This window comes from Equus przewalskii, chromosome 15 (assembly GCF_037783145.1).
Source record: "Equus przewalskii isolate Varuska chromosome 15, EquPr2, whole genome shotgun sequence".
Classification (NCBI taxonomy): Eukaryota; Metazoa; Chordata; class Mammalia; order Perissodactyla; family Equidae; genus Equus; species Equus przewalskii.
Genome location: NC_091845.1, coordinates 52449234 through 52463736, shown reverse-complemented (window position 1 = coordinate 52463736; position 14503 = coordinate 52449234). Strand labels below are relative to the sequence as shown.

The following is a 14503-nucleotide window of genomic DNA, read 5'->3' as shown; positions in this document are numbered from 1 at the left end:
AATCTTCCTCAGCAAAAAGGGGAAGATTGGCAGCAGATGTTAGCCCAAGGCTAATCTTCCTCAAAAAAAAAATAAATAAAAAAATAAATAAAAAATAAAAAGAAAAGAAAGAGGAAGACTGGTGGCAGATGTTATCTCAGGGTGAAACTTCCTCATTGAAAAAAAAAAAAAATTCACATTCTATGATTAGGTTAAGCGAAACATGTTACAGAATATGATCTCTCTCCTTTTTTTTGCATAGGAAAATTAGTCCTGAGCTAACATCTATGCCAATCTTCCTCCACCTTATAGGTGGGGCACTGCCACAGCAAAGCTGATGAGTGGTTTAGGTGTGTGCCCAGGATCGGAACCAGCAAATCTGGGCTGCTGAAGTGGTGCACACCAAACTTAACCACTATGCCATGGTGCCAACCCCAACATGATCCCATTTTTGTTAAATGGGATGGGTTTCTGTACACAGAAAAAGCCATATTACATCTATCACTGCAAATTAGTATAACCACTTTGGAGAGAGATTTGGCAATATCTAGGAATTCTGCTTCTAGATATATACATGTAAGTATAAGAAGATATTGCACGGAAGTTCATTGCAATATTTATGTTAATGAGAAAAAAAGAAATAACCCACATACCCATCAACAGATGAATGGATAAACAAATTGTGGTATTTACATAAATGGATTATTATCCAGCCATTATCCAGCTCTGAACATCCAAGATGGCAGGAAGGCTTGGTCATGCCAGTAGTTGCCTAAAATGCCTAAAATAACTGAATCTCAACTATGTGATAGCTCTTCCTCCCTCCAAGCTTTGTTGCTTACCTGTATTAGGCCTGGCATAATCTCTGGCAAAAGCAGGTTGAGGGTTTCCTTGGACACTCTCTCGATCACTTTTGTTTGCATTTTGATTGCGGCCAGATTAATTGGGTAATCTGCGGTTTGGATGATAGGACAGAGCACTTTGATGCACTGCTCTGGACTGATTGAAGTGGCCAACACTGATGCAGCTTCCTCAGCAGATCTCACCACCTAAAACAAGGAGGAAATTAAGCTGGGAAGTAATTTTTTAAAATGTTATACTGGGTCCTAGAAGTACAAACTTAATGAAATACGTAATAGGACGTTATATTGGGATTTGCTTTAAAAACACTACAGTAAACAAAGAAACATAAAAAGCGAGGGTACAGATAAAACAGGATTTGGCAAAATGTCAATAACTATTAAAGTCAGAAGACAGATAAGACATTATCACATCAGTCTTCCTTCTTTTGTGTTGTCTTCGTGTTGGCTAAAGCAACTTTCAAATCATGTTGTGGTCTAGCTGTGCTGGGGAGTGGAGGCTCTGTTTACCTAGACTTTACGTGAATGGAGCCCCCTGCATCAGCCATGCTGAGACCCTGCTCATTAGCATCCTCAACTTTAGGAGTGCTTGTGCCCTTTTTATTACACTATTACAACATAAAATAAAAATCATTAATATGTTATCAAGTTAACATGCTATTCCCCCTTCTGTTCATAATGATTTTCTTCTGTATTGGGCTTGGGGAGGGTAAGACACTTATTTTGCAATAAAGAGAAGAAACAATTGTCTGTCTTCTTATTAGAATCTGTAATCTCTAAAGAAAGTCTCGAAATCATGTAAAAATCAAAATTGCTTTTGATGCTACTTTGGTAGTGTCTCACTTATGATCTCAATCTGTGAGAGGTGCTTAGAAAGGTTGGAAAATACACTGGAAATCAGAAGACCCAGGGCCAATTTCAGCTGTAACACCATAAGAATGTCAATTTTATCTTTTGTAAAAACAGGAATGCTATAGCCCTTATTTGGGTCAGAAGGTGGATAACTAAACTACAAATATTAGACAGTTTTTTAAACCTTCAGTGAGATGCTACAGATATATCACTACTAAACACCAGCTTAATTAAAAAAAATCTGAATAAAAATCCAGATAGATTTAAAAGTTATGACTCACTCTCCTGTAAGATGCACCTATCTTTTGAAAAGTGAATTACCTAGAGGGTTTCAATTTCTTCATAACCTCACCAATACATCTTATTGTCTTTCTTCCGAGTGTGTGTGGAATGGTTTCTCATTGTGGTTTTAGTTGCACATGACTAATGATGCTGAGCATCTTTTCATGTGCTTATTGGCCAATTGCACATCTTCTTTGGACAAACGTCTATTCAGATCCCTTGCCCATTTTTAAATTGCGTTATTTGTCTCTTTGTTGTTGAGTTGTAAGAGTTCTTTATATATATGGTTGTTAGTCCCTTGTCAGACATAATTTGCAAAAATTCTCTCTCCTATTCTCTGGGTTGTCTTTTCACTTTGATAGTGTCCTTAGAAGTACAAAAGCTTCTAATTTTGATGAAATCCAATTATCTTTTTGTTGTTGTCATTGGTTACTTCTGCTTTTGGCATTGTATCAAAAAAACTACTGCCTAATCCAAGGTAACAAAGATTTATACCTCTGCTTGCTCCTGAGAGTTTTACGGTTTTAGCTGTTACATTTAGCTTTGATCCATTTTGTCTTACTGCTTTTTCAACTTTCCTTTATTGATTTGCCTTGTGCTTGTGTCTTGGATCCACCAGAGATACCTAATACTATTTAACCTGGTGCTTTCTCTTAGAACGGTAGTCCCTACTTTAAATTTCCTTTTCTAATTATTTCTGAGGTTTTAATAAAAACCCTCATGGTCATCTCATCAACGTCACTGGTGGGGATATCATGACTATAAAGTAATGAGACAGGTTTACAGGACTCTTTCAGGGAGTCTTATTATTTTATTGAATACACTTTTAACAGATATCTAGCTCCTATAGGTGATTTGCCACTTAAAAATAACAATGATTCTTATCTTCATTAGTTATTTTAAAAGACCAAATTCTTATTGGTAAATGGAAAGTGAAGATGACAATGATAAACTCCAAGTATAAAACTAAAAGTGAAATGAAGGAGAAAATGAAATCAGATAAATTATTTCCTAGAGCTGGCCTATTTTAGGTGAAAGGCCATGATATCACCATAATTCATTTAGTAGAAAGAATATATGCTTGCATCTCAATCAGATATTACCTTGAACATCAAGGTAAGTGTTCATTAAGGAAATAATTTATAAGGGTACTTTTCAAGCAACATTTATATGTAGCATGCAATAATACCAGAAGTACTGAGAGTAAAATAATAATTTAACTGTCATAACTTACCTCCTTATGAGGATCTTTATGTGCTTCCAATGTTTTCATGACAGTCAGTTCTGCATAGTTTTTAAATCTTGCTGGCTGATGCCTTAGGATTTCTCTTAAAACCTTTAATGCTAAAGCCCTGATTGTAGGCTAAGAAGAAACATTTTAATATTTTAAATATTTTAGGTTATAGACAATCTTTACATTTTCCATTTCTGTAACTTAAGGGTCTTAATATTTGGAGGGGATCGTAGACAACTGCATAAAATACGTGGTATATTACATAATTAAGTTTTCACATCTCTAGGTGAGAACTTATATCACACTTCTTTTATTTGTAAGAAATCAGGAACCAACTACATTCTATCACAAAGGAAGTTTTACTTCTGAACAACTAATTTAAATATGCAAGACAAGTAACCTGTACTTTCCTATAAAAATTCTATCAGCAACCTTTCATTTTTTCCATTGCAATTGTTAAAAATCATCAAGCTACTTGGTTCAAAAGAAAAAGTACTTTATAGTGAAAATTCCATGCACAAAGAAGCAGTAGGAGAGACTCATTTTCTCAATTCCCAAATCTGTGTAGTGCTTGACTAATAGGCAATGACAGGCAATGCAGGACAGGAAAAACAGGCTATTGTTTATATATTCTGCCATTTACCTCTTTATCCCCAAGGGTTTCAAGCAATAAAAGTAATATTGTTTTGAAGTGTTCATCCCAAACACTGAAAGATTCTTCCTGTGTCAGTTTCATGAGTTCATAGAGGGCGATTTTTCTTTCTTCTACACGTTCATTATGGTTAGACAACTCCTTCAACAATTCAGCCACCAGGTCAGAATGGTCTAGGGAAAGATCTGTCAAAAGGACGTGACGTTAATCCTGTAACTTTACAGGTTACAACTGTGGGGACGACAATTTCATAGCAGTAGGAAACAGACAGTATTGGTTGTAAAAAAAAAAAAAAAAAAGAAAGAAAGAAAGAAAGAAAGAAACCAAAGAAAAGTGACTAGGCAATTTTCTTTTCTATTTTGTCACCTCCAAAACATCAATGCTAGCTTAAAATTCTTTATAAAAATTCACAAAAGAGACAATAGTATATGATGAACTTCCAGAGACATCACTCAGATTTAACAATTATCGAGACTTTATCATTCTTACTTTATCTTCACCCCCTCCCCACTTTTTTTTTCTGAAACATTTCTAGCAAATCCCAAATACATCATTTCATTTTACACACTTCAGTATGCATTTCTATGGTGTCATGCCAGTCACAATGTCTGAGTACTCCCTTTTTAGTGATATGAATGAAGATCACCGGATTTAAGTGGTGATAACTTGATCCCACCATTGTAAAGTTCTCCACCAATCTTTTACGTAATGGCTTCACTCAGTGATTGCTGCTGAATCAATTATTTGTTAGGAGTTACAAACGGTGATTATCTAATTATACTATTCCTTCCATAGGCTGGAATTCTTCTGTAGAGAGTAACTTTATCAACTAGAGCTATTTTGATTACCCTGAAATACAGTGATAGAAAAGGCAGAATAAATACTTAATATAGTTCCCTTTAAATTTCAGTCAAGAGTTGGGCCCAATGGTTATCAAGGAGTTTTCATTTGTTTTTGCTATTTTTAAAAAAAATTATGAACTCATGAATTTTATGAATGTTAAAGGACACACTGTTTATTTTTCAACATCATCATTGGATAGTGCTTTGAATCACTTTTGTAGGAAAGACAGTTAAATCCAAAAGTTCACATTAAAATATTACAAGATACTAGAGTTCTTCCTAAATTCTTTTGATGACAAAATACATGATAAATTCAGGCCTTGAGGGGCCTGGGCAGACAGTGGCCTGAGCTTGTGCCATACACTCTTTTCCTTCCTAACTCCTTCTCTGGAATAAAATAACCACAGAATATGGTGCTTGAGCCTGGCAGGTACACCTAGGGTCACTCCTTCTCCTGAGTCTCCAAGAAAGACAGCTGACATCACGGAGCTGTATTCTCTGTGAGCCCACTGGGCAAGAGCATGCTGGCCTTTTGTTGGAAAGGGCTGCCATTTATGCTGATCCTACTAGACCAGAGAAGGCTGGTGGATCTGGCATTTGGGAGAGGACTGTTGCCTCAAAAGGAAAGGCTCAAGAGGAAAGAGCACTCTTCCCAAAAATGAACCTTGAGGTTGCAGTTTGACAGATGGTTCACTATTGGTCCATAAAAACAGAAGCTACTGTGTCTCATCCTGGCAGCTGGTTAGCCACTGACCTACAGAAACTAATGGTCGACATTACAAGTCTCAGGGAACCCACAACTACAAGTAAGGAAAGAAAAATTATATTTCACTTAAGGGGATTCAGAAACTTGACGAAATCAAGCCGAACTACTAGAACAGATGACTTCTACTGGAGTAAAACTAACAGATGATAAGGAAGGAAAATCGAAGCAAAATGTAATGACAACATTCACTATTAAAAAGGAAGTTTGTTATGACAACTTTCATGGAACTACAATTAGAGCACTGAGAACCTATGGTCCCCAAACACTCACACACAGGGCACAAAATGTGACTACTGAATTTAAAAGCTTGAGGTACTCTGGAAAGAATGATCACTGAGAAGAACCAAATTAGGGTTTTGGAAGATGAAGAAGAACCTTTGCAAAATGCAGAGCAAAACCATGAAAAAGAAGGGCTGTTGAGTTCAAAGATAAGATCTTAACTTGGAGAATAAAAATTGTCTTGTAATAATTTCATTTATATAGACCAACACTGCTGATTTAACAAAAATCCTGCAGCACAATAAATGCATCACTATAAACCCCATAAAAATCACTCCTGGGAAGTTATGTTATCGGACTTTCACAGGTGTCAGAGGATCATTCTGATAAGAGTGTATTTGATTTCAGCTGAATAAAGGGAATTCACAAGAAAATACTTTTCAAAGAAACCCAGTTCTCTTCTCCATAAACACAGGCTTTGTAATTATTCTAGGAGATAATTAGAAATGACTTGACATATAATGGTCTGGACAAATGACTGACAGGAAAATAATTTCTGCCAAAGAAAGCACATAAATTATTCATTACAAAATGGAACTATTTATGTTACAAATGAGATAAACCTTAGGCAGGCAATTAAGATAAAGTGTAATCAACTGTATTTCCTCTTCTGACACAGAGAGGCATTGTGGTCATGTGAAAAGAACACAGGTTTTGGAGTCTTACCAAATCTCTGCTTCTCACCCTTTGTGTGATAGGGACACATTCTTAATTATTGTGGAGGCTCAGTTTTCTTATCAGTAAAATGTGAAAATAGCACCCACCTCTTAGGTTCATGCTGAAGACCTGGGCATGGAATACAATAAACTCACTAATATTAATTTTCTTTGTGTCATTATGACCAATATTGGCACAATTACAATTCTGATATTTCTGTTGCAGTGCTCAAAAAGTATGGGATATTCTTTTAACTTGGCAAACTTTGATACGAGTCTCCTTGAATAACAGTATCATCCTCACTAGAGGTAGTATTCTGGAGTATTACAATTCCTGGTCAACTTTACAAAGGTCATAATTAGATGTGGACATTAGTGGGGTGTTTTTTTGACTTGTTAATTTTGATAAATTTGTCACTAACGCGTGTATCTGTCTGTAATGTGTACAGAAACATCTGAATAAGACACATACCTAACAAGTCTCAGAATTTTACAACAAGGTCCTTTAATAGAAATTCTGACTTGAATAAAATACTTATCTCCTGCCAGAAGTTTTCGATTTTAAAAACAAAAAAAGGAGGAGAAATTTTACGTGGTGAGGGTAGATGGAAGGAAAATCAAAACAGCAATGGAAGTCAATAAATTAAAAAGAAAGAATAATGTTAGCAATGTTCACAATAAAACAATGTCAAACAAGGTCTTTCATATCTTGAAATTAAAAATGAAAATAGACAATAAATGAAAACAACTGCTATATGAGACTTGGAGCTACTACTGTTTTGGTTTAACTGAGGGTTTATCCATATTCAAAGAGTGTTTACTCAACATAAAATGGCTGCCTTATGTTTTAGAAGTCAATCAAGTGAAGAAATAGTGTTCTCAAATTCAAAAATATTCTACCCAGTTTAGTTCAGTTACATAATTTCCAAAGATATCATCCTCTAACAAATGGAAAATATATGATCCTTAGCAAAGGAGAAGAGAATTAGACAAAAAGGGGGTGATCTTGCTAAACTGTCATAATTTTGGCTTTGTGATATATTAAGTCTCTTAACATGACATGTTGGTAGAAACATGATTCCTCAACCTCATAAAATGAAGGCATTTTTCCATTCACCAAAACTACAAATGACCAGGCCTGGGGACACAGATTCCCAAGCAGAGTAAGGAGGGTTTCCACATGTGAGAGTAGGAAAGTATGGGGTTTCATGGCTCAGTCAGGGTAAGAAGGGTGCCCACATGGAGTGGTGACCCAGTGTGACCTGTCAAACTGCACGCAGAATGAGAAGGCCATCTGTGGCATTGGGTGTCAGAGCCCAAGGGGGCTGAGGACGTCCATGTGGAATGGTAGAGCCCATCAGGGTGAGGAGTGTATCTGTGCAAGTGAGGAGGTGGTGGTGGTGGAGATGGAAAACTGGTTGCATACAGGAGGACTGACCAAATAAGTAAATACATTAACGATAATGGAAGCCAGGTTTCTTACTGTCAGAAAAAGGGGGTTATCAATATGGAAAGGAAGGAAACTAGAATTAATCTCAGGATGCTAGATTGGAATTGGAGTTACTGGTATAAACACGTAGCTTTCGATAGATATAGAAGTAAAAAGATGTAAATCAGTGTGTACACACACACACACACACGTACACACTCTCTAGCTCTGGTCACTGAGAGATCTGGAGAGTAGTGATATCCACTAGCAGTGAGTACACCTCGCGCCCAGATAACAGTGTTTAAAGATCATATTCTATTAAAAGAAATCAAGGATCAATCCTTGGAGAAATAGTTGATTCCAGGGTGGAAGCAAAGATAGCATATTTTGTTGTGCCAGAATGCAAGGATGGGAACACATCAAAAGGACACATAAGCTAGCTTGAACAGGATCCTGCTGGTCAAATTAAGGACAATTTGAGCATCAAAATAAATAACGATAGTTACAAATTATAACCCACTGAATATAACAGGAAACTATGAGTCCGTACAGTTATAAATATGTACATGAATTTTTTTAGTGAATAAATTTTAAGTTTAACGAGGAACAGGATATTTACATAGTTCTAAAGTACCTCCCCACAAAACATTTATTAATTACAAAAAGAGTAACTTCACAATGGAGAAGCCTGGTAAGCATCACCATAATCACGGGAGCAAAGTTAACATCACCAGTCATGGGGCAAAGTGAAATCATGTGTTACTTCAAAGAATGTATTATCATTTCTGGGATGCCAAGAGTACATAATCTGAATCCAATCATGAGAAAATGTCAGACAAACCTAAACTGAGGAAAATCCTACAAAATAACTGGTCTCTAACCTTCAAAAGTGCCATGGTCATGAGAGCCAAGGAAAGACTGAGCACTGAAGGAAACTACAGAGACATGGTGATTAAATGCAATGTGAGATTCTGAACAGGATCTTCTAGCTACAAGATATTACTGGGACAACTAACAAAACTCTAAGGGGGTTTTAGGATAGGTGGTCACTAATGTACCGATGATAATTTCCTGAATTGATGAGTATATTGTGAGTGTGCATGTGCAAGAGAATGTTTTTGTTCACAGAAAGTACATCCTAAAGCATTCAGGGTGATGGAGCATCAGTTTGGCAACTTACTCTCAAATGGTTCAAGAAAAGTTCTTTGTTCTATACTCCCAACTCTTAAACTTTTGATTATTTTTAAAATTTAAAAAAAGGATATATATATATTGCAGCTGAGGCAAGAAATGTCAGTGGACTCAATCTGGTTTGCCAGTTTGAGAGCTCTGTGCATCAATAATCTAAAATAAAGCTGGTAAAGCTAGGTCTCAATTTACCAGGCTGTTGCTACTACACACAGAGTTCAAAGGACGCTTTCATGCTACATCCAATTTATTCACTCCTGTTATGCTGCTATCATGAGTAAACCTCAGCAACACAGTCAACTATTTGTGACAGATTAAAACACAACAAAGTGCACAATTGTGGCAATTTTATAGATTCTTATGTAATTTAGACTTAGTTTTGTAAGTTGTCATAATTTTGCCTTTGTGATATTTGAAATATATTAAGTCTCTTGACATGTTGGTAAAAACATGATTTGTCAACCTCATTAATAATCAAAGAAACAAAAACATATTTTACCACTCATCAAAATCACAAAAATTAAAAAGCATTTCTGGTATCTAATTTCTCAATCTTCCTAATAATTAAGGAAATGCTCATTAAGATGACCTATTTCATATCCACCAGTGACAAAAATTAACATTTAAACAGTCTTTGCTGGTGAGGAAATCAGCACTACTTAAACTGGCCAAGTATTTTGAGTTGGTAATTGGGTAATGACTCTGAAAAATTAAACTTACATAACTCTTAATTGAGCAATTCTACCTCTGGAAATCTCTTAGAGTGAATTACTTGTATATGTGTGTAAAAGTTTATGCAGAAATATGTTCACTGACAGCAACACTGGGGGAATAAAGGAAAACCAGAAACTACCTAAGTATAGAATCATGAGACAGTGTTGAGGGGGAGACTTTCAAGGTTATCTACATATAGCTATATATTACTATACATTACCCGACTCTTTAATAAAAAAAGAATGAATGGATTGTGTAATTTATAGATGAAAAATGTAATTCCTTATTATTAAAAATAAAACATTTGCAGTGTTTTGTACTTTGTATCAGTTTTTATGCATCTTATCTGAATCTTACTGCAGACTGTGATCAGAAGGGCAAGCAGCACAACATCACCATGCTCTTTCAGAGGTGACAAGTGAGACTCTGGAAGGTCAACCAACTTACCAGGCTATGCAGCTTAGTGTCAGAGCTTCATCCTAAGCCCACTGTTACAAGCCCATTCTAAGTGTTACAGCTTAGACCTAAACTGATTCCAAATCTTAATGGTAGCTTTTCCCATATTTGGTCCTTGAATGTATCTTATTAAAGAGTTTATGACTTCACATTTAAAAGGCTATTGTAAAGAACAGATATTCCTTCAAAGGGTTTGTCATTCTAGTATAAAAATTAATGACTGAATGAATTTTGTCTAGAGATAAACTAAATTTATAAGCTAAAACTGGTTTCAGTTGTTTCTGGGAGAAAACATTTCCATCCCAAAGACTCTCACTTTTTAGGCAGTTACAATAAAAGAGCATACATATTTTTTTACTTCATTGATTACCACTCCTCTAAACCACAGGTAGTAGCAGCATGACCCAGAACGTACCATCAGGAAACTGATCGGCATCGTCATCAAACATGGCTTCCTTGAGGGCAGACTTATTGAAGGGACTGATGCTATCTGAATAGTTATATGGATTATAGTCTCGGGAGCGTGGAGAGGAATGAGCAGGCATCGAATGGAGCAATGAAGCTTTATTATCAAGGGCTGTTTGGCTTGAATCAGTAGCATCACCTCCTGCTCTTGGGTCGGACATCCCAGGACCGCCACACATCTATTAATGGGAAGGGGAAGGCATAGAAAATTAACTCACTTTCAAACATCTCTTCGAAATTCTAAAAAGATGTTTCCTTACTGCTTGAAAAGCTATTTAAAAAATGTATGATAACCAGCTGAAAAAAAAATTAAGTAATGGAAATCAATATGATGAGTTAAAACTTGCATTCAAAATGTCAAAGCTTATAGTAAAGATGTAAGGAAACCACAGCTGTGAGGGCAAATGAGAACCATAAAAGAATGCTATTTCTGATGATTTTTACAGTTCCCCTGCCAATGGCTTGACCAAACAATATCTACAGTGTGATTAGCAACAGCTTCTCTATGCCAAAGATACAAAAGGACTTTCATTAGCAACACACAACTAAAAGCTGCTAGATTCCATTATTAAGGTAGTAAATTATATGACAGTATGTCAACAAAGATAAGAAAATCAAATAAAAAAGGCCTGCTTAAAAAAAAAAAAAAAAGGCCTACAAGGACTGCATAACTTTTGGAAGGATGCTTGATGGAGTTTGGGCACAGTAACATACTTATCAACATTAACACTGACACTAATACTAGAATCGAAATCATTACCACCGTCAGTATCACCATCACCACCATCTACTGAGCAACTATGTGCCAAGCCATTAGCTGGGTGCTTTACAAATATTCTTCAAATATTTACTGTGTACCTATTATGTGCCAGGCATCGTTCTTGGCATTGGGGATACATTAGTGAAGAAAAGAGAGAATGATGTCTCCCTTCACGGAGTTTACATTCTAGTGGAAGGGCAGAGACATTAAAAAAACATAATGAATGAATAAAGTATATGGTATGGAGAAGGTGATATAAGGGAGGCAGTGCAGTATTAAAGGGACTATGAGTGTTAAGGTGGGACAGAGGAGGCTGCAGACTAAATAGGGTGTCAGAATAGGATTCACAGAGAAGCTATTTGAGCAAAGACTTGAAGGAAGTAGGGAAATTAGCCATGGGGCTATCTGGAGGAAGAATGTTTAAGGCAGAGGGAAAAATCAAGATAAAGGCCCTGAGGAAAGAGCTGCCCAGTAAATTCAAGGAACAGCAAGGAGGCCAGTGTGGCTGGAGCAGAGTGAACAAGGAGGAAAGTAGTAGGAGATGAGGCCAGAGAAGCAACAAGGGAAAAAAATCTATTCTGTAGACTTTGGCTTTCATGCTGAGACAGGTATCTCCTACAGAGTTGTGAGTAGAGGAGTGAGTACAGGAGGCCAAGGGCAGAATCAAGGAGGCCAGTTAGACGCCTATTTTAATAACCCAGGTGAGACAATTGATGATGATGATGACTTGAACCAGAAACGCAGTGGTGAGAAGTGGTTGGATTTTGGATATATTCTGAAGACAGAGCCAAGAGATTTCCTCACAGACTGAGAATGGAGGATAAGAAAAAGAGAGGAGACAAGGACAATTCTTCTGTGCAAGGTTTTTGGCTAAGCAACTAGCGTGGCTACCAACTGAGAGAGGAAAAAGCAGTTTTAGGGGAAAAGATCAGGAGTTCAAACAGGCGGCTTGATGTATGAATCTGCAGCTCAGGAGAGAGATCTGGGCTGGATAGAGTCATATCATTTATTATATTCACAATAACTTTTAAGGTATGCAGTAATGTCCCTATTTTCTTAATGAAGACACTGAAGCTTAGAAGTGATCATCTGACTAGCCAATAACTGCCAGGAACCAGGATTTAAACGCACTTCTGCCTGAATTCACTACTTGAACTTCCCACACTGTACCCTGCTATCTCTGAGGGGGAAACAAACTCTCAATTAACCAGTGATTCTTATTAACCTGTTATTAATACCACGTGCAGCTTTTGGGGTAGGGAACCTCAAATATGAGTGCTACGCTGGTTTTTGGTAACCAGTTTACTAGGCCCATCTGCCAGATAGGCATGGGGAGAAAAACGACAGCAGGAAAGAAGTCAGGAAGGCAGAGGAGGGAACCCTTTAGAGATGTGAAGCACCATAATGTTCTATAATTCTGCACACACAGAGAAACCATAGATTTCACAGGAAATGGTGGGGTACCTTATTTTGAGAAAAGTCTAAGCTGTCAGAGAAGTCCAAGATGAAGTAGATTAAAAAACAACTACTCTTTGTATAATGGCAGAAGCAGCAAACCAAACAATAATATTCACAAATGTCAGAAATATGAGTCACAACATTCTTAATTGGAGCCACACAAACTGATGACGCAAACCACTATCACAAATCACTACACATAACAGCAAAAAAAATCTAAATGCCTTATTTTGTCTTACAAGACCCACATGATCAGCCCATGTCCCACTCCCGTCTCTTTCATAATTCTTTGACTACACTGGCTTTCACCCTCGCCCTCAAGTATACAAAGCCTGTTCCCATCTAAATGTCTTTGCACTTACCATCTTTTATGGAATTCTCCTTTTCCAGATCTTTATGGCTTTACTCAGTCTCAGTACAAATGCCTCCTTCTGAGAGAGGCAATCATAGATTCACTTTACATTCTAACCAACAACTCCACAGTACTCATATCTACCTGAAAAATCTACAAGGAACTTGAGCAGAGTGACTCTGCCTTGTAAATCCAAGACCCAGAACAGTGCCTGGCACATGGCAGATACTGAGTAAATACTTGTAGAGTGACTGATCCCTAGAAAACTATATTTGAAAATGACAGAGAGCAAAATTTTAAAAAAGCAAAACAAAAAACTCAATGATAAAGTCTGCAATGTAATCAAATACTCACTGAATCGCCATCATCTTTTTTAGAGTCCCTTTTCAACGGCTCATTCATATCTTCTTGACTACGGAAGCTGAAATTCTGAATTGCTTCAGTGACACCTCTAAGGGAGCTATAAATATCTTCAGAGTTCATATTTTCTGTGTCATAATCAAACGCACTAAGAAAAAGACAACAACTAATTTTTATTTATGTGTAGTTTTAAAATACAGAGGAGACTATGTAGGATATTTATAAAGATAGGCAGAGAATGTATATTCCTCAAAGCACAGTTAGCAAAACAAAACCTGACAGCTATAAATGCTTAAGGCACATGTTCCCTTGTCCATCCATCAGGGGTAGCTTACAATGACTCTAGAATGCAGAGCCTTTAACAACAGGTATGTCTTTTCATCTTCAAAAATGTTCTGATCAACCAAGGGTCAGCAAACTATGACCCCTGCAACCTAAGAATGTTTTTCATATTTTTAAATAGTTGAGAAAACATAAAAATAATATTTCATGACATATGAAAATTATATAAAATTCAAATTTCAGTGTCCATAAATAAAACTGTATTGGAACACAGCAATGCTTACTTATTTAGATATTGTCTATGACTATTTCACACTACAACAATAGAGTTGAGTAGACGTGACAAAGACTGCATGGCCAGCAAAGTCTAAAGTATTTACCATAAGTCCCTTTACAGAAAGCTTGCTAACCCCTGTGATTAACTCACAATAACGGTACTGCTTGAAGAGGAAATAAATATATTTTATACAAATCTGTAAGAAGACAAAGAATTTTTAACTTTAAACATAAATGTTATTGACATGAATTTTATAGTCAAATTCTAAAATTCAAGATAGGCTGGAATTTAGCCATCAAAATTGTCATATATGTATTACATGGAAGAAATAGGCTAGACGATAAGTTTGCAATATATTTT

At 36.4% G+C, this 14503-nt stretch overlaps 1 protein-coding gene across 50 annotated transcripts in view; it reads right to left on the bottom strand.

Moving 5' to 3' along the window:
- Positions 1 to 14503, bottom strand: part of CLASP2 (cytoplasmic linker associated protein 2) — a 163715-nt gene that overhangs the window by 4056 nt on the left and 145156 nt on the right. For all 50 annotated transcript variants that reach the window (XM_070575816.1, XM_070575821.1, XM_070575825.1 and 47 more), the window contains 5 exons: positions 13579 to 13732; positions 10605 to 10833; positions 3851 to 4044; positions 3208 to 3336; positions 822 to 1028 (listed from right to left, as the gene is read on the bottom strand). In XM_070575816.1, the coding sequence (XP_070431917.1) occupies positions 822 to 1028; positions 3208 to 3336; positions 3851 to 4044; positions 10605 to 10833; positions 13579 to 13732 (913 nt within the window). The remainder of the gene's footprint in view (positions 1 to 821; positions 1029 to 3207; positions 3337 to 3850; positions 4045 to 10604; positions 10834 to 13578; positions 13733 to 14503) is intronic.